The 27,298-nt window shown below is 48.5% G+C and overlaps 1 protein-coding gene across 1 annotated transcript in view; it reads right to left on the bottom strand.

Annotated features, from left to right (window-relative positions):
* CDCA8 (cell division cycle associated 8) overlaps positions 1-27,298 on the bottom strand; it is a 59,023-nt gene that overhangs the window by 5,886 nt on the left and 25,839 nt on the right. The window contains exons 7-10 of the mRNA XM_082247826.1: positions 14,050-14,126; positions 8,778-8,876; positions 7,429-7,555; positions 1,566-1,652 (exon numbers count right to left, since the gene is read on the bottom strand). Coding sequence (XP_082103952.1) covers positions 1,566-1,652; positions 7,429-7,555; positions 8,778-8,876; positions 14,050-14,126 — 390 coding nt within the window. The remainder of the gene's footprint in view (positions 1-1,565; positions 1,653-7,428; positions 7,556-8,777; positions 8,877-14,049; positions 14,127-27,298) is intronic.

Raw genomic sequence — 27,298 nt, 5'->3', positions numbered from 1 at the left:
CACGGCGTAGGAGCTTAGCCCACTCGCTCAGAGTTTGCGACACTAGGGCAATGGTTAAAACCGGCCTCGTTGCCAAACTCGCTAATGTGTACATAATGCGGGCCACAGCCCCCACCTTCTGGTCAGCCAGATCCTTAAAGGCCGGGGGACTCTTCCATCAGAATCATGGTTGCCTTGTTTAACAACTTCAGCCCTGGAAGATTTTACCCCGTTTCTGACCAGGCCCTATTTTACGATTCGGCACCGTGTTACTCTAACAGGCAATTGCGCGGTCGTGCGACGCTGCACTCAAACAAAATTTAAGTCTTTTTTTCCCACAAATAGAGCTTTCTTTTGGTGATATCTGATCACCTGTGCGATATTTTTCACATTCTGTTATATGACATTTCCAAAAAAAAAATATCAAAATGTTTTTAACATTTTAGGCCAATTTGTTTTCCACTACATTTTTTTTTTTTTTTAACCAAAAAATATCACAATAAGCGTATTGTGATTGGTTTGCTCAAAAGTTATTGCGTCTACTAACCGGGAAAGATTTATGTTATTTTTTTTTACTAGTAATGGCGGCGATCTGCGATTTTTTGCGGGACTGCGACATTGCGGCAGACAGATCGGACCCCTGTCATTTTTGACACTTTTGTGGGTACCAACCAGTGACATTACTACAGCAATCAGTGCTAAAAATGTGCACGGTTACTGTAATAATGCCATTGGCAGGGAAGGGGTTAACCCTGTTGGTGATCAAGGGGTTACATGTGACCCTAGGGGAGTGATTCTAACTGTGGGGGGCGTAATTTCTGAGATGACCATAGTGACATGTGAGCCTATATAGCAGGATCACATGGTCTCTGATCATCCCAGGGAGAAGGACGGACGGCTGTGTTTAAAACAGCCGACCGTCGTCTCTCAGCAGGGAACGATCGCAGGTGTTACGCGGCAATCGGAGCCGCCTGACACACGCACTGGCTTCGCCGCTGACGCCCCCTAGACTCCCCAGAGCGAGCGCCGTACATGTACGGCGATTTGCCTGGGAGCGGCAGCCTGCCACAGTACATCTGCGATGGGCGGTCGCTAACCAGTTAATCTGGAAACTGGAGGGACCACTTCTTAAGAAGGGACTCCACATAGGGGTAAATGCCAGTGTTTGTTCACTGTTAAGGGTGCATTAACATTTGTGTTTTTATGCAAAAGCACAATTTATTCAGCTTGATTTGACAAAACAAGTCAACAAAACAAAAAATGCTGCAAACATAATTCTGAAAGAATATTAGTTTGGGTTGAAACCTGTAATAAAATGGTTGCAAAAACACATTCCTTTAAGGTCCATTCACACCAGCCGCTGCAGTGCAGTCGAGACGGATCATCGCAATGCTAAAACACCGATCTCACCGCATTGCACTTTAACATTTTTTTTTTTTTATAAACTGTATAGAAATTTCACACAGAGCGGATGTGTGGAGAGAGGCTGTGTATTCCTGCATACACATTATTGCTATCCTAAACTGACGAAAGACATGACATACCCACAAAGAGGGGACAAAAAAGAAAAATAAATTAAAACTTACTGATAAAAGTTTGATGTTGTCAAAAGCCTTCTTGTCAAGGCGACTAAGGTTTGCCATATCCATATCCTCAGCTGTTAGGCGAATGTTCTTTGTAATCAACAAAACAAAATATATTAGGCACACACTGACTGAGGTCACCATTTCTGAACATAATACAGAAGAAGATTCGAAGCACCAAAAAGGCAGGTTAGATTTAAAAAAAAAAAAAAAAACACATTTTCTCTTTTGTTCATTGACGACACAGCTCTTGATTCTTCTTAACCATTGGGTTAAACTGCCCCCTAGAGGAGTAGGACACTAGGCAGGAAAAAGCTTGATTACGCCCTATGGGCAGTCCCAGGGGGTATACACTCACTCTAAGCTATAGGCACTCAGTTTTTTTCTGCCTAGTCAGGAGTAAGGACCTAGTTCCTTGCTGGGATCTCTGGTCCCTTTTGAAAGTAATTGTTTCCTATCTTTATTTTGTTCTTGTGAGAATCTACTATCAACTGGCCAGCTGGGCGACGGACTGGATAACATAGATCCAGAGGTTCCCCCCAGTCTGGCCAGCAAGAGCGTACAGGCCTCAGCTCCGCGCTAGATCGGCACGACATAGCCCCACTGGACGGGGGTCTGGCCTGCGAGTTAAAAGTCTCACAAGGGCACCTACGACCTGGCCTTGGCCTGAGTCGCAGCATTACTCCTGGCCAACAGCCACCCACATCGGTGCCCACCCTGTTCCAGGTATGGCAAGTAGCTGTACCCCTGGAGGGTTTTTGGGGTGGACGTGGGCCCCTCTCTGGGATGGTGGGACCCCCAGAGTTCCCCCCTCCCCTCTAAAACTTTGGTGGTCACCGTGGTTCTTCAGGCCCCTCCCTGGGTGAGGTTATGAGCTGGCTTTTGCCACATGCTCTTAAGGGGGTCTTGTTGGAGTTGCTGCTGACTGGGATTTTCCTGGTGCACAACGGGGGGGGGGTACTTGAGCAGGGTTCCCCTGCTACCCTGGGAGTTGGTAATTAAGGCAGGGATGTCCTCTGGGCTCTCTGCTGCAGTTGTTGGGGCGGGGGAGCGGATGGTTTGGCATCTGCGTGTCCGCACCTCACGCGGCCAGATCCGGCCCAAAATTTAAGCTGCAGGTTTGCAGCCTACTGGTTGGGAGCTACATGGGGTGGCTGAAGCCACTAGCCTCCATTTGGGCATCCATCCTCCCTTCAGCTGCCCCTGGGTCCCCTGCTGAGGCTCGCGCCTAGGCGGCTGGGCATTCACACAAATTGAGGCCGTGACTTACTGCCAGCTTGGCACCTCCCTTAGAAGAGGTGGCGCTGTGGGGGGCGGTTTGATTATCGATGGCAACAATGCCGCCATTATTGTGGAGGGCACTTACCCCTTTTAGCGCTGTGGGACCACCAAGATACCCTGCCTGTGTGTCCGCGTCACGGATTTTGCGGGGTCCAGTTTGTGGTTCATTCATTCTTGGACCATTGGTCGGCGTCCCCCTTGTGGGATCGTAGGTGGACGGCCCTCCCCTGATTGTTATGTTTTTCCGGGTAACCTTAGTATTTTAACACATACTGTTAAGACAGGTTTATTCGGCTGGTCGCTGGCTGGTTGGTAAGTAGTGACTGGAAATCTTCCCTTGCTTCTTTGACCTGCGTTTGCCCTTCCAGTGCTCCTTACTCTCAAGACCAGTTATAGGTGGGGGGGGAGCACTTTTTGTATTGTCGTTTATATTGGTCAGGCAATGCACTGACACCTTTGCTGCCATTGTACAATGTGCTGGGTGTTCACCTGTCCTCCATATATCCATTATAATACATGTGCTCCCACTGTGGAGACTCTTTAAAAAGGTAGAGTTAGAGTCTGCAGATATCAGGGTGCCTTGCCGGGGCCTGCAGCTACACATGTATTTGCAAAGGTGTGCAACTAAACCCCGGTTTTTAACGCATACTGTTAGACATGTTTATTCGGCTGGTCGCTGGCTGGTAGGTAAGTAGTGACTGAAAATCCCCTTGCTTCTTTGACCTTAGTATTTGGCATCCACCGTCCTCCCCTGCCTCATCTGTCCATCAGATCCTGAATCTGTTTCGGCCGCCGCAGACGCGAGTCACCCTACTGGGTCTGCGTCCATGCACCGAGTGCTCAGACAGTGAGGATGTTTCCTCTGCTCCTACGTGTGCATGAAAAGGCGCTGGTGGATGCACTGATTGTGTCAGAGTGTGAAATTTTATACATGGCGGAGATGCTGCGTCGGAGGCGCTGGTCCCTTTTGGCACCACAGGTCCTCCACTGTCGCGGGGATGTTCCCCTTTCCCGCTTACTTTGACAACATTGTCACATAACAGTGGGGTTGCCCAAATTGCACTCTTGTGTGCTAAGCGTTTTGCTATTCGGTATCCTTATAAGGATTTCCTGCTTAAAAAGTGGACGGTCCCACCTATAATGGACTCGCCGGTTTCCAGGTTAAAAAAAGCTACCTTAATTCCATTTGAGGATTCCTTGGTCTTTGAAGATCCGGTTGATAGAGCGGAGGCTCTGGCCCGCCATATGTTTCACTATGGCTGGCATTTACTATTGCCCTGGTGTCGCAAACTCTGACGAGCTTCCCCCTGCCTTTGCTGACCTGGCGGACCAGTTGATCCAGGGGCTATGGTTTATCTGTGATGCCTCTTTGGATGATGCTCCTTTGATTTTATCCTGTCTGTATCAACAGTGGTCCTTCAGCGTCTTATCGGCTGACAATGCTGGTCTGCAGACCGAACTTCTAAGAAGGCCTTATCTGCTTTCCCCTTTGTGGGGGATCGCCTGTTTGGAGCTTCCTTGGATGACATCTTTAAGGGTCTCACGGGAGGGGGGGGGGGGGGGGGGGAGTACTCTTCTTCCACAGACTGCCAAGGGCAAGGAGCCCTGTTGTAGACATGGGCCATTCTTCTCAGGTCATAAGAGGCTTTTTTCGTCCCTCGAGGGATAAAAGTGCAAGACTTGTTCCTTCAAAGGGTGATTGTTCCGGTTCTGACTTTAGAACGTTTTCAGGGGTTTTACTCAAACCTCTTTACAGTTCCCAGGAAGGAAGGCAAGTTACGTCAAATTCTGGACCTCAAGGCGCTTAACTGCTTTGTGCGGGTACACAAGTTCCGAATGGAGTCCATTCGCATGGTGGTGGCGTCCCTACATCTTGGGGACTTTCTTGCTTCTATTGACATCAAGGACGCCTATCTTCACATTCCAAAATGTGCCGGTCACCAGCGCTTCCTCCGCTTTGCCGTGGGCGAGGAGCATTTATCAGTTTGTGAAGACCTAAGGAGCGGAGGTGAGACCAAAAGGTAAACGCCACAAAGTGTTGGCCCCGGTGCGAGCATGGTTGCGTCAGCGGGGGATCACAGTACTGCTCTGATGAACACCTTTGCGATTACTCAGGGATTCAGCCAGAGTGCTGCTTCCTCTGGAAAAACTCCAGAAATTGCAGGAGGCAATTCAGCTTCTGTTGTCCAGCAGACAGTCATTCCTTCTGGCTTGCATGCGGGTGCTGGGCCTGATGGTGTTTACCTTCGAGGCGGTTCGGTTTGCCCAGTTCCACGCGAGATCTCTGCAAAAAGATTCTGGTGAAATGGGACAAGAATCCACAGTCTCTACAGGTGGCTTGGTTCTCTGGCACTTTGAAAGGAAAAACCTTCTCCCCCTGTACTGGGCGGTTGTCACCACAAATGCCAGCCTGTCTGGGTGGGGAGGCATGCTCTGCTTGTGCTCAGGGGGTCTGTCCTGGAACTCCGAGCGATCAGACTTTTTCTGGATCATTGGACAATTCATCTTCAGAGGTGTCCGGTACGAATTCGAATCGGACAATGCCACTGCCTATTGCACCATGGGGCACAAGAAGTGTCCTGATGAATCAGGAAAAAGCCGGCATTCTAAGGTGGGCAGAACGATCATTCCAGCCCTTTCTGCTGTACACATTCCATGGAAGGTGCGGAGGTTTGTGGAATGGTCTGAGAATAATCTGGCCGGTGCCGCAGATACATTAGTGGCTCCTTGGCATCAGTATCGTTTGGATTTATGCTTTTCCCCCTCTCAAACTTCTGCCAAGACTTGTGCAGGATCGAGGCAGCAAGGGAGTCCGGTCTTTCTGGTGGCTCCAGACTGGCCTCCCCAGTCTTGATACGCCGATCTGGCATGGCTGGTCGCCGATGCTCCCTGGAGACTTCCTCTCAGGAAAGATCTGCTGTCTCAAAGACCAATCTTCGATCCTGCTTTACAGTCGCCGATTTTAATGGCTTGGCTATTGAAAGCCAGGTGCTGAAGGATAGAGGTTTGTCTAAATTAGTGGTTCCTATGCTGTTAAAGATTAGAAAATTCACCTCTAGGAAGATCTACCATTGTATTTGAAAGACGTACGTTGTGTGTGAGTCTTTTGGGGTTCTCCCTCGCTCCTTTTCAGTGGCTCGGACCTTGGCTTTCCTCCAAACGGGGGTGTTGAGCAGCGCCTGGCTTTGAGTACCATCAAGGGCCAGGTTTCGGCCTTGGCAGCTTTCTTTCAACGTCCATTGGCCACACTTTCCTTGGTGCGTACCTTTATCCAGGGAGCTCGACACTTGGTTCCTCCAGTGCGGTCTCCATTACCGCCGTGGGTTTTCAAATTGGTGTTGTCAGTTATCCAGGAATCTCCCTTCGAATATATCGGGAGGTTCCCCTGCTTACATTCTCCCAGAAGGTGGCCTTTTTGTTGGGGATTACTTCTTCATGCAGGGTGTTCGAGCTGGTGGGGTTGTCTTGCAGTTCACCTTACCTGTTGGTTTACAGAGCTAAGGTGGTTCTTCGTCCCTGTCCGTTGTTCCTTTCAAAGGTCATCTCTGATTTCTTTTTGAATGAAAACTGTGAGGTTAATTTACTAAAACTGGAGAGTGCAAAATCTGGGGCAGCTGTGCGTGGTAACCAATCAGCTTCTAACTTCAGCTTGTTCAATTAAGCCGATTGGTTTCCATGTAGAGCTGCACCAGATTTGGCACTCTCCAGTCTTAGTAAATCAACCCCATTGTGTTGCCTTCCCTATGTTCCAGGCCTAAGCATCTAAGGTAGTTTGCTTTGTATTCACTGGATGTGGTTTGGGCAATCAGGGTGTACCTGGCAGCTAGGGAGTCTTTGATGAATTCAAACTCACTATTTGTACTCACGGCTGGACCTCAAAAAGGGTTGGCCGTTTTTGCTGCGGCCATTTCCAGATGGATCAGACAAACAGTGATTCAGGCCTATTCAATTAGGGGTCAGGTTCCTCCTTTCCCTGTTAAGGCACACTCTACTCGGACGCTTAGTGCCTCCTGGGTCTTCTGTCATCAGGCATCAGTGATGCAGGTTTGCAAGGTGGCCATTTGGTCGTCTGTGCACACTTTTACAAAATTGTATAAAGTGGATGTGTTAGCAACTGCTTCTTTTGGCCGCAAGTTTATGCAGGCTGCTGTTTAGAGGATCTGGTCCTCTTTAAGGGTGTATTGTTTTTTTCATGTGAGCTACTGTTTTGGGACATCCCAAAGGTTAAGAAGAATAAGGTGCTGTGTCCGTCAATGAACAAAGGAGAAAATTGGATTTTTGACTTACCGTAAAATCCATTTCTCTGATGTTCATTGACACAGCACCCACCCCTCTGTGGAGTTGGCTTTCTCTGACACTGCTTGCAACAAAACTGAGTGCCTATAGCTGAGTGTGGGTGTATACCCCCTGAGACTGCCCATAGATGTAGTTAAGCTTTTTCCTGCCTAGTGTCCTACTCCTGTAGGGGGCAGTATAACCCAATGGTTAAGAAGAATCAGGAGCTGTGTCTGTCAATGAACACCAGAGAAATGGATTTAACGGTAAGTAAAAAATCCCATTTCCACAAGACAAAAAAAAAAATTACCTTTCCATCCCCAGCAGGTAAATTAATGAACAATTCATCCATGCCACCCAGTGGACTCCCATTGGCTGAAAAAGTATAGACAGGCTCCTTCATAGATGGAGTTCTGAGTGCTGGTGTTTTAAGCATCCTAAAAAAAACAAAAAAAAAAAAAAAAAAAAAACCATCAGGCAGAGAGGTTTTTAGCATTTAGCAGGTGGTGATTCATTGCTTAACTACCTCAATACTGGGCACTTAAACCCCCTCCCTTCCCAGACCAATTTTCAGCTTTTAGCGCTGTTGCATTTTGAATGACAATTGTGCGGTCATGCAACACTGTACCTAAACCAAATCTGTGTCATTTTTCCCCACAAATAGAGCTTTCTTTTGGTGGTATTTGATCACCGCAAGGTTTTTTCTTTTTTGGTGCACAAATAAAAAAAGACCGAAAAGTTTGAAAAAAAAAAAAAAAAGGTTTTAGGTTATACAATTTTGTAAATAGATACGTTTTTTCCTGCACTGATGAGGCTGCACTAACAGGCACTGATGAGGAGGCACTGATGGGGTGGCACTGATCGGCAGCACTGATAGGCGGCACTGGTGGGCAATAATGGGCCGCACTGATAGATGGCAATAATGGGCACTGGTGGGCAGCACTGATAGATGGCAATAATGGGCACTGGTGGGCACACTGATAGATGGCATTGGTGGGCAGCACTGATAGGGAGGGCACCACTGGCAGGCTCTCTGAACCCTGATTGCCATCCCTGGTGGCACCCCCCCCCCCCACTCCTGGGCTGCATTGGTAATCAATGTTCTGATTACCAGCACAGACCCCCCTCCCTGTGATCAATGAGTAATTAGAAAAACTCACTGACAGGATCTGTGTGAGAGGAAGAAGAGAGCAAAGCCGTTGCAACTGCTGTATTTACACTACATGACGGCTGTGATTGGACACAGCCGTCATGTGATCAAGAGGGCCAATCACAGGGCCCTCCTGACGCAACTTGTTGCTCTGTGTCCGAGGGACACAGGCGCATCGAGATTGCGCCGCTGCGCGTGCCCGGGACTGCGCAATCTCGCTCCTTTTGCAGGACGTTCCGGAACGTCCGATCAGAAGGACGAGACTTCCACCCGGCCGTATATGTACAGTGGCCGGGTGGGAGGTGGTTAAAGTTATGTGATCTCTCTGGATCACATTGCCTGTTATTGGTCCACAATAGATAGCATATACTTCATTCTTTCAACTGTAAGCTCGTCCTTTGTAACCATGCAACGTATCTGTGTCACATGGGTAAAAACAAATTTGGCAAATAATATTTAGAGCTTAGTGAATTGAGATTTTTGTATATAGTGAGTCATGCTGTAGTTACCTGGTGTCAATTTTGGGTGTAATCATTGGAGTGTATCCCAGTACAGAAGAGTCTGCCAATCTGCTGTTAGAATGTGCTGCATTACCTCTTTTGCTTGTTCTATATTTAGAGAAAAAGAGATAAAGTATATTTTATATTACAGCTTAAAGCGATTGTAAAAAGGTAGAGTTTAAAAAAACAAAAACTTGTCTATTCTTACCTCTGGCCCCCCCCTCTCTGTCCAGTGCCCCCATGGGAAACTGTTTCCCATGGGGGCACTCGTGGGTGCTCGCTTCCGAGCCCCAATGCTGTGTCCATTGAAACAGACAGCGGGAGCAATTGGAGCCGCCTGCCCCCTGCATCAGAGTCCTCGCTGCCGAGTGGGGGCTGGAGCGCGCCGACGGTGGCGCATGCTCACCCCCTAGCTGCAGGCGCGCAACAGACGTAGCCCTACGTTGGTTCGCGCTGGAGGGCCAGCCTGCCGCAGTATATATGCAGTGGGCGGTCCGGAAACCGGTTAAACAGCAGTCTGTAAAAACCTTGTGGCCAAACGAAAGCATGAGTGGCATTTAGGTCCTTAGTTTGAAGCGATACTTACTGTATTGATGAACATCCCACAGTTTGGCTCTCTAAGCTATGTTTGTATGAGCCCATTGATACTCTGCATCTGGTAAGCAGCTACCTTATTGTGTGCACATAGGGGATCTGCATGCAGCACTCAAGGGGTTAAATAAGTGAATTACCTTTACCCTGATTGCAGTCTGAAATCCTATGGACTTACCTGAAGATTTCTCATTCCAAGAGGCTTTTTACTTTGGACTTTTTTCACCTCACTCAGCACTATTTTTTTATAGCTAACTGAGGCTTACACATATGAGATTTATGCCCTTGCTATTTGGTTAACATTATGCCTCCTTTGGACCACACACACTCTTCCTTTTGCCACAGATGTGATTTAACTCATAAGTCCCGGTTCCCACTATTGCGATGCGGGAACACTGCGAATCTACTGCGTGTTCCCGCATTGCATTCGCAGCACAGGCAGTTCACACTGCCATATGCGAATCGCTGGGGGTGTCAATATAAAGTTAACGACACCCCCAGATCAGCTTGCATATCGCAGTGCGAACTGATAGTTTGCACATGAATCGGATCGCACTGGTGTGAACCACCATGCGATCCAATTCTGCTGCGGACCAAAAAAGGGTCCTGTGCGAGTTCAATGCGATTGCGGTGCGAATTCAGCCATACAATCTGTATGGCTGAATTTGCACCGCACAGACATCGCATGTGATTTTAGGAGCAGTGTGCAGTGTCTGTCATCGCAAAAGTGTGAACTGGCACTCATTCACCAAGGTTATCACCTTCATTCATTGACAACTATTCATTGGAGACAAGGAGACTTTCAAACCATCGTTGGATGAGTCTATCAGTTTGATATCTATCCCTTCCAGTCCCTCCCCACTTCCCTAATATGGGGATTGCATCACCAACATGTTGAATATTAACCCTTCTTACATTTATCATATTCATATTTGCACTTTTTGATACAATTTGGGTTCTTTTGCATATGTGGAGTGCTAGGGGTGGATGTGTGCATGTTTTTAGATGTATGTGGTGTGTGTTTTGGTACCATTTTAATGTATTTTGCTATCCTGCAGACACTTTTTGGTTTGCAATTTTCTGTTTTTTGATTGAAGATTATACATTTTTGCAACCCAGTGAGTGTTTGGTTATATTCAATATTTGCATTGGTTGGGTGGTTGAGTATCAAATCAGGTTTTTAAATTCAGTTTTTCCCCCCCCCCCATAAATCAACCGATACTGACTCCAAGGAGCCACCAGCGTGTCTGTGGCGTCGGCCAGAGGATCCCGAGACCTGGCTACAAACCTACGAACCTTCTTGTTGAGTCAAGAAGCAAAGAGATCGACGTCGGGTGTCCCCCCCCCCCCCCCCCCTCCGGACACACAGGAGATGAAACACCTCTGGGTATAAGGACCACTCCCCCGATCCAACACCTGACGACTCAGGTAATCTGCCTGCCAGTTCTCCACACCTGGGATGTGCACAGCAGAGGGGGCTGGAACAAACTTTTCTGCCCAATCCAGGATGTCAGCCACCTTCCGGGCCATGGCATTGTCCGATTGAATCCGGACCGGGCAACCTTTCAGACGAGCCTTATATCGAGCTTTATCGCTCTGAGCGCCAAGATATTTATCGGCAGCTTGGACTCTTCCACCGACCAGGATCCCTGAGTTTCCCCAGCACTCCACCCCAGCCTGACAGGCTGGCATCCGTGGTTACCACCGTCCGATACAATGGCAGGAAGGACTTGACTTGGCAAAGTGCTGACGCGTGAAGCCACCACCATTTTACGAGAATCTCCTTTTGTAAATGTCTCGTGTGGAACTGAGCAAATGGAACCGCCTCAAAAGGTTGATACCATCAGACCCAAGGCCAGCATGCAAATCCGCAGAGAGGACAGATTGTTTGCCAACAACAACTGCATCGCCCCCTACAATTTGTCCGGGGGAAGAAAGACCCTTGCCAAAGCAGAGTCCAGACTCAGGCCCAGATAATCCAATCTCATTGAAGGTATCAGGGCAGATTTTTTTAAATTGATGTTCCAACCAAACTCTTGCAGTGTTCGGACAGTGATCGTCAAGTTGTTCAACAGGGCTGAGTGGGAGTCCGCCCTCAATAGGAGATCTTCCAGGTACTCCAGTACCAAAATCTCCCTTTGGTGCACTAATGCCAACACCGGTGCCAGCACCTTGGTAAAGACCCTGGGAGCGGAGGAGAGACCAAAGGGTAACGCCACAAATTGATAATGCTCCTTTCCTATAGCAAAGCGGAGAAAACGCTGGTGTCCAGCGTAAATAGCGATGTGTAGATATGTGTCCTTGATATCTATGGAGGCCAGAAAGTCTCCCTGGTGTAAGGACACCACTACTGTGCAAATGGACTCCATTCTAAACCTCTGTACCCGCACAAAGTGGTTCAAAGCCTTGAGGTCCAGGATTGGACGCACTTTGCCCTTTCTTCCTTCCTGGACAAAGTAAACAGGTTTGAATAAAACCCCTGAAAAAATTCCTGAAAAAAAAACAACAAAAATCTTTCCCTTTGTTAGTAAACGCGATAACTTTTGCGCAAACCAATCAAAATACGCTTTTTGCGATTTTTTTTTACCAAACATATGTAGCATAAAACAAATTGGCCGAAAATGTTAAACAATTTTGATTTTTACATTTTTTTTGGGGAATTTCATATAAAAAAAATGTAAAAATCAAAATTTAACATTTTAGGCCAATTTATTTTATGCTACATATGTTTGGGGGGAGAAAAAAAAAAAAAAAAAAAAAAAATCGCAAAAAGCGTATTTTGATTTGTTTGCGCAAAAGTTATTGCGTTTACTGTGGGAAAGATTTTTATAATTTTTGTTGTTTTTTTTTTTTAACGAGTAATGGCGGCGATCTGCGATTTTTTTTGCGGGCGGGACTGCAACCTTGTGGCGGACAGATTGGACCCTTGACTGACATTTTTGGGGTTACCAGTGACATTACTCCAGTAATCAGTGCTATACATCTGCACGGTTACTGTAAAAATGACACTGGCAGTGAAGGAGTTAACTTTATTGGAGAGGGAGGGGTTAAGTGTGTCCCTAGGGGCGTGTTTCTAACAGTGATTGGCTGTGGCTACTAGTGTAAGAACAGAGATCAACGGTCCTACATAGTAGAACCGTGTGATCTCCATTCTTACACAGGGAAGAATGACAGGCGGCTTTGTTTACATTAGCCGCCTGCCTTTCTCCTGGTGTAACGGACGATCGCGAGTGCCTCCGGCAGCGCGCGCTCGCTCCCTAGAGCCTCACAGGCTAGCGACGTAGCCCTACGTCGATTTTGCCTGTGAGGGGCTGACCGCCGCAGTAGATAGTTGTGCGGCGGTCGGCAAGCGGTTAAGAAAGGTGAACGTATGCTTTAAAATAGACAACTGGTAATATTGACAGAAATCTCAGCACTTATCAGTCAAAACAACTTCCTAACATATGGGATAAACCCTTATTCAAGAGCACAGATAGTTGATAATATTAGCTTGTTGTGTGAATGATTCTCTTACTTGCCCATACATCCTTTAAATAAACCTTGGATTCTGAATATTTTTCCACCTCTCTTATAAAGCTGAATGATTTTAACCACTTAAGCCCCGGAAGATTTTACCCCCATTCCGACCAGGGGGTATTTTGCGATTCGGCACTGCGTGAATTTAACGCACAATTGCGGGGTCGTGCGACGCTGTACCTAAACGAATTTGACGTCCTTTTTTTCCCACAAACAGAGCTTTCTTTTGGTGGTATTTGATCACCTGTGCGATTTTTTGATCACGCGCTATAAACAAAAAAAGAGCGTCAATTTTGCAAAAATAGCAATATTTTTCACATTTTTTTATATGAAATTCCCCCAAAAAAAAATGTAAAAATCAAAATTTTTAAAAATTTTCGGCCAATTTATTTTATGCTACCTATGTTTGGTAAAAAAAAATCGCACAAAGCGTATTTTGATTGGTTTGCGCAAAAGTTATCGCGTTTACTAACAAAGGGAAAGATTTTTGTCATTTTTGTTGTTTTTTTTTTTAACGCGTAATGGCGGCGATCTGCGATTTTTTTTGCGGTACTGCGACATTGCGGCGGACAGATCGGACCCTTGACTGACATTTTTGACACTTTTGGGGTTACCAGTGACATTTCTACAGTAATCAGTGCTATACATATGCACTGTTACTGTAAAAATACACTGGTAGTGAAGGGGTTAACTTTATTTGGAAGGGAGGGGCTGTGTGTGTCCCTAGGGGCGTGGTTTCTACTGTGATTGGCTGTGGCTCTAGCTGTAAGGACACTGATCAACGGATCTACATACCAGATCCGTTTTATCAGTGTCTTTGCAGCGAGGAGAATGACAGGCAGTTTGTTTACACAAGCTGCCTGACATTCTCCCTCTCCCCCGACGATCGCCGAGTGACCGGCGGACATCGGGTCCGCTGGTCACACGCGCGGGGGGGTCCGTGACCACGCGGGAGCGGGAGCGCGCCCCGGGGGGCGCGCGCTCGCTCCCTAGACCCTCACAAGCAAACAACGTAGCCCTACGTTAGTTTGCCTGTGAGGGGCTGACCGCCGACGTAGATAGTCGTGCGGCGGTCGGCAAGTGGTTAAATAAGTCTTTACAGTAAATTAAATTATCTTTTCAGCGCCAGTCTTAGCTTTTGAATTTTCGGTTTCAGAAACTATGGCAACCTTACCTCTTAGCAGTTGTGTTTGCAGCAGATATTCTTGTTTTTCTTGTAGTTCCAAGTTTTTTCGTAGTGGAAGGTTTTGCCTTACGAATAAAGAAAAGAAAAATCTATAAATTTCATGCATACAACTAGATAGAATAAATGGATATGATAAAAGCAATTAGGAAGTAAATATTGTACTTGATAGCAGTAAAGCAAAGTTCTCCAGATGTCTGTGCATTATGTTTATGTACACTCATTTGCTTGATCATACAGTGCTTTATTTTTAAGTGTCCCCTTGGAATTGAAAACACCTTACTTATGCACATTGCTAGATCAGCACTGGCATGCATATTCTGGGAATGTGGCATCCATGTGACTAGCAAGAACTGTCCAAACATTAAAATAGCATAAATGTGATAGGAAAGAGCAGATACAAAGTCCTGAAGAACTAGGTTAACCCTTGGGTGACTATGGCAAAAATAAGGCTAACGTGTCATAAAGAGTTATATGCAGAAACATACTTCCCCAGGTCAACTGAAGCAAATTAAAAAAGGAAATTGATAATCCCTAACATTAAAGCAGAACTGAAGTTCTGCTGCAAGCAGAAGAGACATTCACTGTCTTTTCTGCAATAAAATGCCCCTTCCTGCCCGTTCGCAGTCTTCGCGAACATCGGAAATGAGATGTGCATGGGCAGCTTTGCTTACAGTGACGGGCCAATCTCTGAGTGCCAGGATGACTAGTGCATAAGTGATGTCATCCCCCACTGGCCAATGAAGAGGTCCAAAGACTAGCACTTAGAAGAAAATGCTGACAAAGGAACATTGGACAGGTAAGTATTCACCCTAGTTCCACTTTAACCTTTAAACTAGTATTTACCTTTTCATCTTAATGTAAAAAGGAGTCATTTCAGTCATCCTTTTTTGCCACTGAAAACATGTGCTTACAGGATGTACGGCTATAAGCATCATTCATATTACAACAAGCAAAACTGGCAGGGGCAGAGCTTTCCCAAGTAACAACAGTTCTAATGTGACAACAAACGTGAAAAGCTTAGCCTGCAAATCGGATATTAAAGGCCAGAAAAACAGTATTAAGACCATAAGCGATATATGGTTTAAAACTATTGCAGAGTGCATGTTAGATATAAAACACCCGACAATCGGTTTGCAAAATGCAGCACGATTGGCAGAATCATATCAGATTCTGGTGCCAACAAAAAAAGGGAAAATCACCAGTTTGATGTGAATGCGGTGCGATTTGAGCCATACAAATCTGTGGCTTAAATCGGCACCCCCAGACACACCACATGTAATTCGCACGCGAATGTGCTGCTATTCTTGTGAAAATTACATGTGGTGTCTCACATAGCAGCAGTGTGAACCCAGGCTTAAATAGATATTTTTGGCATGTTTATTTAAATTCATGATGTTAATTTAAAAGTCAAATATAATACAATTACATACAAAAAAAGAAAATGGTATTTCTGACTTACCGTGAAATCTATTTCTCTGATGTTCATTGACGGACACAGCTCCTGATCTTCTTAACCACTGGGTTACAACGCCCCCCTGCAGGAGTAGGACACTAGGCAGAAAACAAAATCTGGCTCCGCCTATGGGCAGTCCCAGGGGGTATACTCCCTCTCTCTGCTATAGGTACTCGGTTTTGTTACAAGCAGTGTCAGAAGCGTCAATGAACTTCAGAGAAATGTATTTTATGGTAAGTCAAAAGTCCAATTTTCTCTTTCGTTCATTGACAGACACAGCTCCTGATCTTCTTAACCATTGGGACGTCCCAAAGCAGTGTTAAACATGAGGGGTGGGAACAGCGAAAAATTAATTCCCAGGGCTAACTATAGCCAACCAGTTAAAAAGGAGCTCAACCAAAACAACTTGAGCTCACCTGAAATTTAAAAAAAAAAAAAAAAAAAACACACAATACACCCTCAAAGAGGGCCAGGTCCTCTAAACAGCAGCCTGCAAGATCTTGTGGCCAAAGGAAGCATCCACAGATGCCAACACATCCACTTTGTAGAACTTTGTGAAAGTGTACACCGACGACCAGGTGGCCGCCTTGCAAACTTACGTCACTGATGCCTGATGACGGAAGACCCAGGAGGTACCGAGCGCCTGAGTAGAGTGCGCCTTGACAGGGAAAGGAGGAATCTGACCTTTGATGGAATAGGACCGAATCACCATCTGTCTGATCCATCTGCAAATTGAACATGGAAGGTAACACAGTGTCTTCATTCTAATGAAAATCAGAGACAATTTTTGGAAGGAACGACTGACAGGGACAAAGAATGACCCTATCTCTGTGAACCACCAAGTAAGCTAAACAACAGGATAATGCCGCCAATTCTGAAACCCTGCACGCAAGTGATAGCCACCTTCTGGGACAGCGTAAGCAGGGGAATCTCCCAAAGATTCTCAAAAGGAGACTTCTGGAGGACAAAGAGCACCAAGTTGAGGTCCGAAGGCGGTAACAGAGACCGCATTGGATGGCCAAGTGCCTAACTTCATGAAGAAAAGTACACACCAGGGAATATGTGGCCAAGGGCCATTGAAAGAGACTGACACATGACCCCAATAGTACTCAGGCCAGTTTCTGCTCAACCCCCCGTTGAAGGAAGGTCATCCAAGCCACCAAGAAAGAGTGAGGATGAACCCTAAGACTCACACCACGCAATGTACGTCTTCCATGTAGGATGGTAGAGCTTCCTAGAAGTAGCTTTTCTAGCATTTAAAAGTGTTGGAATCACCAACGCAGACACACCTCTATCCATCAGCACCTTGCGTTCAACAGCCAAGTCGTTAAAGCCAGCAACTGTAAAGCAGGATGGAAGGTTGGTCCTTGGGACAGCAAATCCCCCCCCCCCCCCCGAAAGTAAGCCTCCAAGGAACATCGGCGACCAGCTGCACCAGATCGGCGTACCAAGCCCGGAGAGGCCAGTCCGGAGCCACTAAGATGACCGGAATCCCTTCTGCTTCGATCCTGCTTAGAAGTCTTGGCAGAAGCTTAAGAGGAGTGAACTCGTAAATCAGACGATACTGACCCCACGGAGCCACCAGCGCATCTGTGGCGTCCGCCAGAGGATCCCGTGACCGAGCTACAAACCTCTGGACCTTTCTGTTTAGCCGAGACGCTAACAGATCCATCTCAGGGATGCTCTACCGGAGACACAACTCCTGAAAACAGCTACGGATGAAGGGACCACTCCCCTTGGTCAAACGCCTGCCGATAGAGATAATTTTTCACCCCAGGAATGTGTTTGGCGGAGAGGGCTGGAACGAACCATTCTGCCCACCTTAGAATGCCGGCTACCTCCAGAGCCACCAGAACACTTCTTGTGCTCCCCCCCCCCGGTGATTGACATAAGCCACGGCCGTGGCATTGTCCGATTAAATGTGCACTGGACATCCCTAAAGACGATCCGCACAAAGCAGTAGAGCACCTTGAGTCTGGGCCTTTCAAAGTCTGGTCCGCAGACCAGCATTTGAGCCAAAAGATATGCCGCAAGGACCACTGCCAAAACAGAGAGCCGAGCCACTAAGGGAGCCGCATCCAAAGAGGCATCACAGATAAAATGCAGCCCCTGGACCAGCTGGTCTGCCGGCTCAGCAAAGGCAGGGGGGAGCTGTTCACCCTCCAGGTCATGGCCTTAGTGCGGAACCAGCCAGAGTGTACATATTGTGGGCCACAGCCTCCACCTTACTGTCAGCCGGATCCTTAAAGGCCAGGGACTCCTCAAAAAGAATTATGGTTGCCTTGTTCAATCTGGAAAACCGGAGTGTCCACCACCGGTGAACAGTCCACTACTTAATAAGGGACTCCTTATAGGGGTATCGCCTAGTAAATCGCTTTGGGACCCCAAGGGGACGCTTTCTTCGTCCCCACTATTTAGCGACAATTCTGTCAAAATAGGCGGGGAAAGGAAACACCTTTGCCACTCTGAATGGCTTGCGAGTGTCAAAGGGAACCTGTGCCTCCATCGCAGCTGCGTCCTCCATCTTTAAGGTCTCACGCACAAATACAATCAGTGCTTCCACCAGCGCCTTTTGGTGCGCGGTTGGAGGGGTGGAGGAATCATCTTTGCTATGTGAGGATTCCGGGCGCGTGGTCGCAGACCCAGCAGGGAAACCCACGCCCACAGCGGGCCGAATCAGATTCAGGACCTGATAAGATAGAGGAGGTGGGGGGCACTTTTTGCTAACCGGTCGCCTGAAAGCCACCTCCACCCAGGACACAAGGGACTCCTGGACCGCCGTCAGTGCATCGATAGATGACTGGGACCCAGAGGGCCCCGCAGCCTCAAAGAGAGGATCAGGTGGGGGGGGGGGAGGGGGGGGAATGTGCTTCAAAGACTCCATGAGTCACCAGGTGGACCCCACAAAAAGTGTAAAACACAGCAAAGGGACCACCCCCACCACGCTGGAAGCACCATCCGGTCGCCAGGCACAAAGCACCAAGCGATCCTCAGCAGAGAAGGAGAGAACCCCACCAGACTCACCACCCAGCAGAAAGCACCTGCAGCCACCGTGATAATCTGCACTCCACATGCGGTGATCAGGAAGTGAAAAGATCCAGGTGATTAGGAGGGGCTCCCACTGCCAAAATGGCCACCTACAGGGCTCCACCGTCATGGCCGCCGCTATTTTCAATATCAAACCACCGCAAAATGGCCACTGGACTACACAAACATGGCCGCCATGAATTGAGCACACAGGCTACAACAAAAAGGCTCTGGGGGACCCAGGAGGGATTGCTAGGCCTCAAGGACAAGCTAAGGCAGGACAGGGGGACCCTGGCATGAGCTCCCACCAGGTACAAGCCCAAGCCCCCCCCCCCCCCCGCACAGCCGATCGTCTGGTTGCCGGCACGCGCATTCCCCAGCATAGTGCCCTGACCCCACCCCAGAAGGTAGACCACCCACACAGCCCCAGCATAAGTGGAGGTGGGGGGGTTAGGATGGGGGGACAAATGAAGGGAAACCCGGGGGTCCGACTGTCCCAAGGAGGGGCCCATGTCCACCCCAAAACCCTCCAAGGGAAGAGGGGGGACCAGCTACTCCACATACCAGGAACCAGGTGGGTACCGCTCCAGACAGAACCCCTCGCCATGAAAATTGGGGGGCTCTCGGCCAGGAGGAACGCTGCGACTAGGGGCCGAGACCCATTACTTTACGACCTCGCGAGACGTTTAACTCGCAGGCCAGCCCCCGTTCGGTGGGTCTATGTCACGGCCGACCCAGCGTGGAGCTAAGGTCTGCTCACGCTGGCTTGCCAGACTGGGGTGACCACTGGATCTAGATTATCCAGCCGGTCGCCCAGTCCAGCAGTTGATTGTAGATCTCACAGGAAAAAAAAAAAAAAAAAAATCAGGAGAAAAATCTCTATCTAAAAAGAAAGAAATTGCTAGGACCAGAGATCCCAGCAAGGAACTAGGCCCTTACTCCTGCCTAGGCAGTACCTATAGCAGAGAGGGAGTATACCCCCTGGGACTGCCCATAGGCATAGCCAAGCCTTTTTTTCCGCCTAGTGTCCTACTCCTGTAGAGGGGCAGTATAACCCAATGGTTAAGAAGATCAGGAGCTGTGTCCGTCAATGAATGAAAGAGAAATATATATCTATAACTATAGATATCTATCTATCTATCTATCTATCTACACATATATCTCTATCTGTCATTTTAGGTTTTCAATCAAGTGCTTCCTGCATTTCCGGTACAAAAATTTCCACTGAATATGTCAAGACTGGCAGTTCCATTAATCCCAAGATCCATTTACGGCACATGCCCACTACAACACAATATTGGTTATAACAGACAATTGGAAAGGAAAAGAAAAGAAAGAAAAAAAAAAATAGAACAAAAACACCCACACCCACACCATAGCCAATAATGAGCCTCAATTTCCTAAAGCCTTGCTATAAAATATTTGGTTAGAAAGCAAACATGGTAACTGAAATTGCACACTACATGCTGGAAAAAGAAAAATTGGATTTTTGTCTTACATAAACCATAAAATCCTTTTCTCTGAAGTTCATTGACGGACGCAGTCTCTGTTCTTCTTAGCAGTAGGGCTATACTGCCCCCTACAGGAGTAGGACACTAGGCAAAAAAAGAAATTTCTGGCTACGCCTATGGGCAGTCCCAGAAGGTATACTCCCTCTCTCTGCTATAGGATGTCAGTTTTATTCTGCCTAGTCAGGCGTAAGGACCTAGTTTCTTGCAGGGATCTCTGGTCCTAGCAAAAGTTTTGTTTTTTTTTTGTTAGTTTTTTCTCTAGATTTTTTCCTGTGAGATCTACAAGCAACTAAGCCAGATCTGGGCGATGGGCTGAATATAAAGATCCAGTGGTCACCCCAGCCGGTCAGCGAGCGTGCTCAGTCCCTAGCTCTGTACTAGGTCGGCCGCGACATAGTCCCACCAGACGGGGACTGGCCCTGCGAGTTAAACGATAATACGACCAGGTCTAGGCCAGAGCCGCAGCATTCCCATTGGCCGACAGCCCCCCCACTTCAGTGGAGAGGGGTTCTGTCAGGAGATGGTGCCCGCCTGTATAAGGTATGGTGAGTAAATGTTCCCCCCTCTCCCGTGGCGGGTTTTTGGGGTGCTATAGAATGTCAGTTTTGTAACAAAGCAGTGTCAGAGAAAACAATACCAACCCAACTCAAAATAGAGGGGCGGGTACTGCGGCCGTCAATGAACTTCAATGAAAAAGATTTTACGGTAAGGCAAAAATCCAATTTTCTCTATAGTTTATTGACGGACGCAGTCTCTGCTCTTCTTAACGGTAGGGACGTCCCAAAGCAATGCCATAAAACATGAGGGGTGGGAACAGCAGAAAAAAAAATTCCCCAAGGCTGAACCATAGCAAACCAGGCAACATAGAGCTCATCAGAACAACAAGATGAGACCCACCTGAAAAGACATTAAACACCCTCAATGGATACTAAAAAAACACTCTTAAACGGCAGCATGCAAAACTTTGCGGCCAAAGGAGGCATCTGCAGATGTCAGCACATCCACCTTATAAAACTTTGTGAAGGTATGAACAGGCGACCAGGTAGCCGCCTTGCAAACCTGAACCACAGATGTCTGATGGCGAAAGGCCCAGGAAACACTAAGTGCCCAAGTAGAATGCGCCTTAACAGGGAAAGGTGGAACCTGACCCTTAATTGAATAAGCCTGCACAACTGACTGTCTGATTCCTCTAGAAATAGTCACAGCAGACGCAGCCAGCCCTTTCTTCTTAGGTCCATCCGTGAGTACAAAGAGTGAATCGGATTTTTGAAAAGATTCGGTAGTCGCCAAGTACACCCCGATTGCCTGAACCACATCCAAAGTAGGCAGTGCAAATTCCTTAGAATGTTTTGGCTTAGGACACAAGGAGGGGAGCACAATGTCCTCATTTAAGTGGAAACTGGAAACCACCTTCAGAAGGAAGGGCGAATCCAGACGAAGCACCACTTTATCCCTGTGAACCACCAGATAGGAAGAATGACAGGACGCCGCCTGTTCCAACACCCTGTGTGCGCAGAAGTAATAGCCACCAAGAAGGCCACCTTCTGGGATAAGGCAAGTAGGGGAATCTCCCGAATATTTTCAAAGGGGGGTTTCTGGAGAACCGACAGCACCAAATTAACCTCCTTAGCGGTATTCCCGAGTGTGGCTCGGGATTACCCCAGTATCCCACTCACCTTCCCTGCGATTCCTCGCCGTCCACACACTCTCTGCCCGCTCTGTGCTCGGCCGATGCTGGCACTTGCCTTCCGGTTCCCGAGCGTTGCGACGCCGGGGGGTGGAACTGGCGGCAAATTCAAAAGTGTAAATACACTAAATGACAGGATACAAAGCTGTGATCCTATGGGATTACACTGTATCATGCCATTTCACCACAGGATTGCACCTGGTGACTTTTCCAGTGCTATGTGGCTGGAAAATTGAGAACGACCATGACGTCCAAAAAGCGCTCTTTTTGCGCAAAAGCGCTTTTAGACTACCTGGAAAACAGCGACAGCAAAACTGAGGTACTTGAAGAACTGAGCGATAGCGATTCGTGGGAAAATTCGTCATCAGGTACGGAAAGTGAGGGAAGTATATCAAATGATTCTTCAGAATTTCCAACGGAGCTATGTGCCAGAAAGAGACATCAGAATCGTCGCTGTCGTCACTTTCCGTACAAGAACGCTTTTTGGACGCCATGGTCGTTCTCAATTTTCCAGGCACAAAACTGGAAAAGCACTGGAAGTCACCAGGTGAAATCCTGGGGTTAAATGGCATGATACAGTGTAATCCGTTAGGATCACAACTTTGTATCATGTCATTTAGTGTATTTACACTTTTTAAATTGCCGCCCGTTCCACCCCCCTGCGTCGCAACGCACGCAGGGAACCGGAAGACAGGTGCCGGCATCGGCCAAGCACACAGCGGGAGGACAGCGGGGATCGCAGGGGAAGGCGAGTTTTAAAATGTAAAACAACAGATTTCCATGCAAAACAAAGTACCGCTTTTAGCACAGAAATCTGGACATAATAAGACCGCCACGGAGGTTAAGATCCCAAGGTGGCAACAGAGGTCGCACTGGCGGTGCCAAGTGTTGCAACCCCTGGATAAAGTTACGCACCAGGGAATGGGTGGCTAATGGCAAAGGCCGAGGCCAATATTTGATCAACTCCCCGTTGAAGGAAAGTCAAGATCCGAGCCACAGAGTAAAAGCGAGGGTGAACCCCAAGAGACTCACCACGCAATATACGACTTCCAATGTAGGATGATAAATCTTTCCTCACTTTAAGCAGAGTGGGAATCACTGAAGCAGACAATCCCCTGTTCTTCAGCACCTGGCTTTCAACAGCCAAGCCGTAAAAGCCAGCGACTGTAAAGCAGGATGTAAGATTGGCAATTGAGACAGTAGATCCTCCCTGAGAGGAAGTCTCCAAGGAACGTCTGCGACTAGTCTGACCAGGTCGGCGTACCAAGCTCGGCGAGGCCAGTCCGGAGCCACAAGGATGACTGGAATCCCTTCCGCCTCGATCCTGTGAAAAAGTTTTGGCAGCAATTTGAGAGGGGAAAGGCATACATCAGCTGATACTGACCCCACAGAGCCACCAGTGCATCTGTGGTGTCTGCCAGAGGGTCCGGAGAGCGGGCCACAAACCTCTGCACTTTCCTGTTGATCCGAGATGACAACAGATCTACTTCTGGAATGCCCCAACGAAGGCACAACTGCTGGAACACCTCCAGATGGACAGACTATTCCCCTTAAACCAAAGTCTGTCCACTGAGGTAATCTGCCTGCCAGTTTTCCACTTCTAGAATGTGAACGGTGGAGGGAGCTGGAACAAACAAAGCGTTCCATCCATTGAAGAATGCCTGCCACCTCCAAGGCCGCAAGGACACTTCTGGTGCCCCCTTGGTGACTGACATAAGCCACGGCCGTGGCATTGTCTGATTGAATGCGCACTGGACAGCCCTGAAGGTACTCCTTCCAGTGGACTAGGCAAGGCCTGATCGGTCCAGAACATTGATCGGTAACCTGGATTCCTCCAGGGACCAGACCCCTTTAGCAGAAAGTCTGCCGAGAACGCCTCCCCATCTGGACAGACTGGCGTCCGTGGTGACAACTGTCCAATATAGGGGAAGGAACAATTTTCCTTGTTTGAGCATCGGGGCCGAAGCCACCATATCAGGGACCCTGGTCACCTGGCTCAGCTGGATCTGGTTGTCCAGGGAATTTGAATCTTTGTTCCATTTAAGAAGGATTTCCTTCTGGAGGATCCTCGTATGGAATTGAGCGAAAAGGACCGCCTCAAAGGACGACACCATCAGTCCCAGAACTCTCATACAAGTCTGAAGGGACAACCATTTGCTGGACAGCAATATCTGAATCGCAGTCTGGAATTTTTGAAGTTTTTCTGGAGGAAGAAACACCCTGGCTGAGGACGAGTTCACAGTTAGGCCCAGATAATCCAGTCTCATGGAAGGGAACAGGGACGACTTCTGAAGGTCCAGAATCCACCCTAATTCCTCCAGAGTTCTCATGGTGACCTCCAAGTTTGTCACCAGCGCCGTGGGAGACTCTGCACGGAGAAGCAGACCGTCCAGTTAACCCAGGACCGATATCCCAAGCTGGTGTAACAACGCCAGGACCGGAGCCAACACCTTTGTGAAGACCCGAGGGGCAGCGGAGAGACCAAAGTGTAACACCACAAACGGATCTTGATCCTCTCCCACGGAAAAACGCAGAAACCGCTGATGTCCTGCACATATTGCGATGTGAAGGTAGGCATCTTTGATGTCTAAGGAGGCCAGGAAATCCCCCTGATGTATGGAAGCCCCCACCGTGCGAACGGACTCCATTTTGAATTTTTGAACTCGAACTAAGCACTTCAGTGCCTTTAGGTCCAGAGTTGGACGCACCTTGCCTTCTTTCCAGGGGACCGTAAACCGGTTGGAGTAAAAGCCCTGAAAACGTTCCGAGTTCGGAACCGGAACTATTACTCCTTGTTGTAACAGGTCCTGCATCGCCCCAAAGAGAGCCTGTAAGCGATCAGGGAACAGTCGCACATTGGAAGGGAAGAATCTTACCGGAGGAACGGATCGAAACTCGATCATGTAACCAGACCGTATGACCTTGTAAACCCACTTGTCTTGTATCCGGGATAGCCACAGGTCCGAGAACCGGCAAAGAGGTCCCCCCACCCCAGATACGAGTGAGGGCGCACCTTCAAGCCTAAAGGGTCTTATCCGCAGGTCTGGCGAAACCCAATTTCTGTTCGACAGACCAGGGTGGCTTGGAACCACCCAAGGGGGCCTTAAAGGACTTTGATCCCTTATCAATTGACCCTAAAGGGACGAAAAAACTTTGTGTGCTGAAAAGGAGGGACCACGTCTACGACGAGGGTCTTTACCCTTGTTAGCCTGTGGGAGAAAGGGAAGACCTGTAATAATGTCATCAAGGGTAGCCCCAAACAGGCGATCTCCTTAAAAAGGGAGATCAGTCAAGGCCTTCTTAGAGGTCTCATCCGCAGACCACCATTTTAGCCAAAGTATACGCCAGAGGACCACTGCCGAAACCGACAGTCAGGTCACTAGTGGAGCCGCATCCAGCGAGGCATCGCAAATAAATTGCAGCCCCTGAACCAACTGGTCCGTCCACTCCGCAAAGGCAGGGGGAAGTTTTACCCCCTCCAGGTCACAGCGTAGTAACTTGGCCCATTTAGTCAAAGTTTGTGACACAAGGGCAATAGTAAACACCGGTCTTAGTGCAGACCCTGCCAGAAGTACATATTGCGGGCCACAGACTCTGCCGGATCCTTAAAGGACAGGGAATCCTCCACTGGAATCATGGTAGCTTTATTCAGTCTGGGGAACGGAGGGTCCACCGTAGGTGGCACAGTCCACTTTTTAATAAGAGACTCCTCCAAGGGGTAGCGCCTAGCAATCCGCTTAGGGACACTTGGGGCGGTCCCACTCTTTTTTGACCAGGTTGTCAAAATATGCGGGAAAGGGAAAAACCTTTGCCGCTCTGGATGGCTTGGGAGAGCCAAACGTAACCTGCACCTCAGTCGCATCCTCCATTTTTAGGGTCTGACGCACAGATACAACCAGTGCATCCATCAGCGCCTTTTCCTGCGCGTTGGCGGAGGGAGAGCTGTCATCCTCACTATCAGAGGAGACAGGGCGGGAGGTAGTAGACCCAGCAGGGAGACCCACGTCTGCGGCGTCTGAATCAGTGTCAGAATCTGACACATCAGATGAGGCAGGGGTAGACGGGGGGCGTTTTTTGGCACTTCAGGCCACCTCCTCCCGGGACACAAAAGTATTCCAGGACCGCTGACAGTGCATCTATAAATGGCTGGGATCCGGAGGGCCCTGCGGCCTCCGAGAAAGGGTCAGGTGGGGAAACGTGCTCCACAGAGTCCATGGCGCAGCAGGGTAACCCCGCAGAAAAATTAAAAAAAAAACGTTTTTGTTTTTTTTTAAATGTCCCACCGCTCTATAGCGCCCCCAAAAGGTTTGGCACAAAGCACTGAAGACTCCCAGCAGGCAGAGAGAGAGAGGGAGAGACCCCCCCAGACTCCCAACCCGCACCAGAGATGCACCAGGAAGGCTCAGGATGTCTGAACAGCACGTGTCTGCAGAGATCTGTGATTAGAAGGAAACCCGAGTGTCAGCACTAGGGGAAAAAAAAAAAAAGGGGCTCCACCGCCAAAAAAACGCATCTAGTGACTCCAAAAACATGGCCGCCATTGATTTTCAATAGGGATCCACCAAAAAATGGCCGATCTTTGCTAGCACATGGGTTACAAGAAAATGGCGACCCCGCTGAGCTTCTGGGGGCCCTCGAGGGGATCCCCCCTCCCCCTGGACAAGATCGACAGGATGGGGGGCCCTGGAAGGGACAGGCGAGTACCCCCGGCACGATCAATCGACTGGTCATTGGCGGTGCACCCCCCTCCCCACTGTCGGCATGACGCCTGCTCCCAACCCCCGGGGGTAGTTCAAGCGCCTCATAGCCCCAGTAAGTGAGGGGAGGAGGGGGGCGCGGTACGGACGGATGGACAGGGGGGAACCTGGGGATCCTGCGTTCACCCCAAAAACCTGCCAGGGGAGAGGGGGGAACATTTACTCACCATACCTGGAACAGGCGGGCACCATCTCCTGATAGAACCCCTCTCCACTGAAGTGGGGGGGCTGTCAGCCAATAGGAATGCTGCGGCTCAGGCCTAGACCCGGTCGTATGCAACCTGGCGAGACGTTTAACTCGCAGGGCCAGTCCCCGTCTGGTGGGACTATGTCTCGGCCGACCTAGCGCAGAGCTAGGGACTGCGCGCGCTCGCTGGCCTGCTGGGTTGACCACTGGATCTATATATCCAGCCCATAGCCCAAATCTGGCTTAGTTGCTTGTAGATCTCACAGGAAAAAATCTGAAGAAAAAAACTTAAAAAAACTTTTGCCAGGGCCAGAGATCCCAGCAAGGAACTAGGTCCTTAATCCTGACTAGGCAGAATAAAACTGACATCCTATAGCAGAGAGAGGGAGTATACCTCCTGGGACTGCCCATAGGCATAGCCAGAACATTTTCTGCCTAGTGTCTTACTCCTGTAGGGGGCAGTATAACCCTACTGTTAAGAAGAACAGACTGCGTCCATCAATAAACGATAGAGAAATGAGAAGCGTTGTGTGCAGTGTGTGTTGCAAAGTGAACCATGTCAGGTTTTTGCTTCCCAAAACATTACAAATTCTACCATCATTGCATCTAGAGATT

Source organism: Pelophylax lessonae (assembly GCF_965119305.1).
Source record: "Pelophylax lessonae genome assembly, chromosome: 2".
NCBI classification, from domain to species: Eukaryota; Metazoa; Chordata; class Amphibia; order Anura; family Ranidae; genus Pelophylax; species Pelophylax lessonae.
The sequence above is the reverse complement of the archived record's forward strand: the minus strand, read 5'-3'. Positions and strand labels throughout refer to the sequence as shown.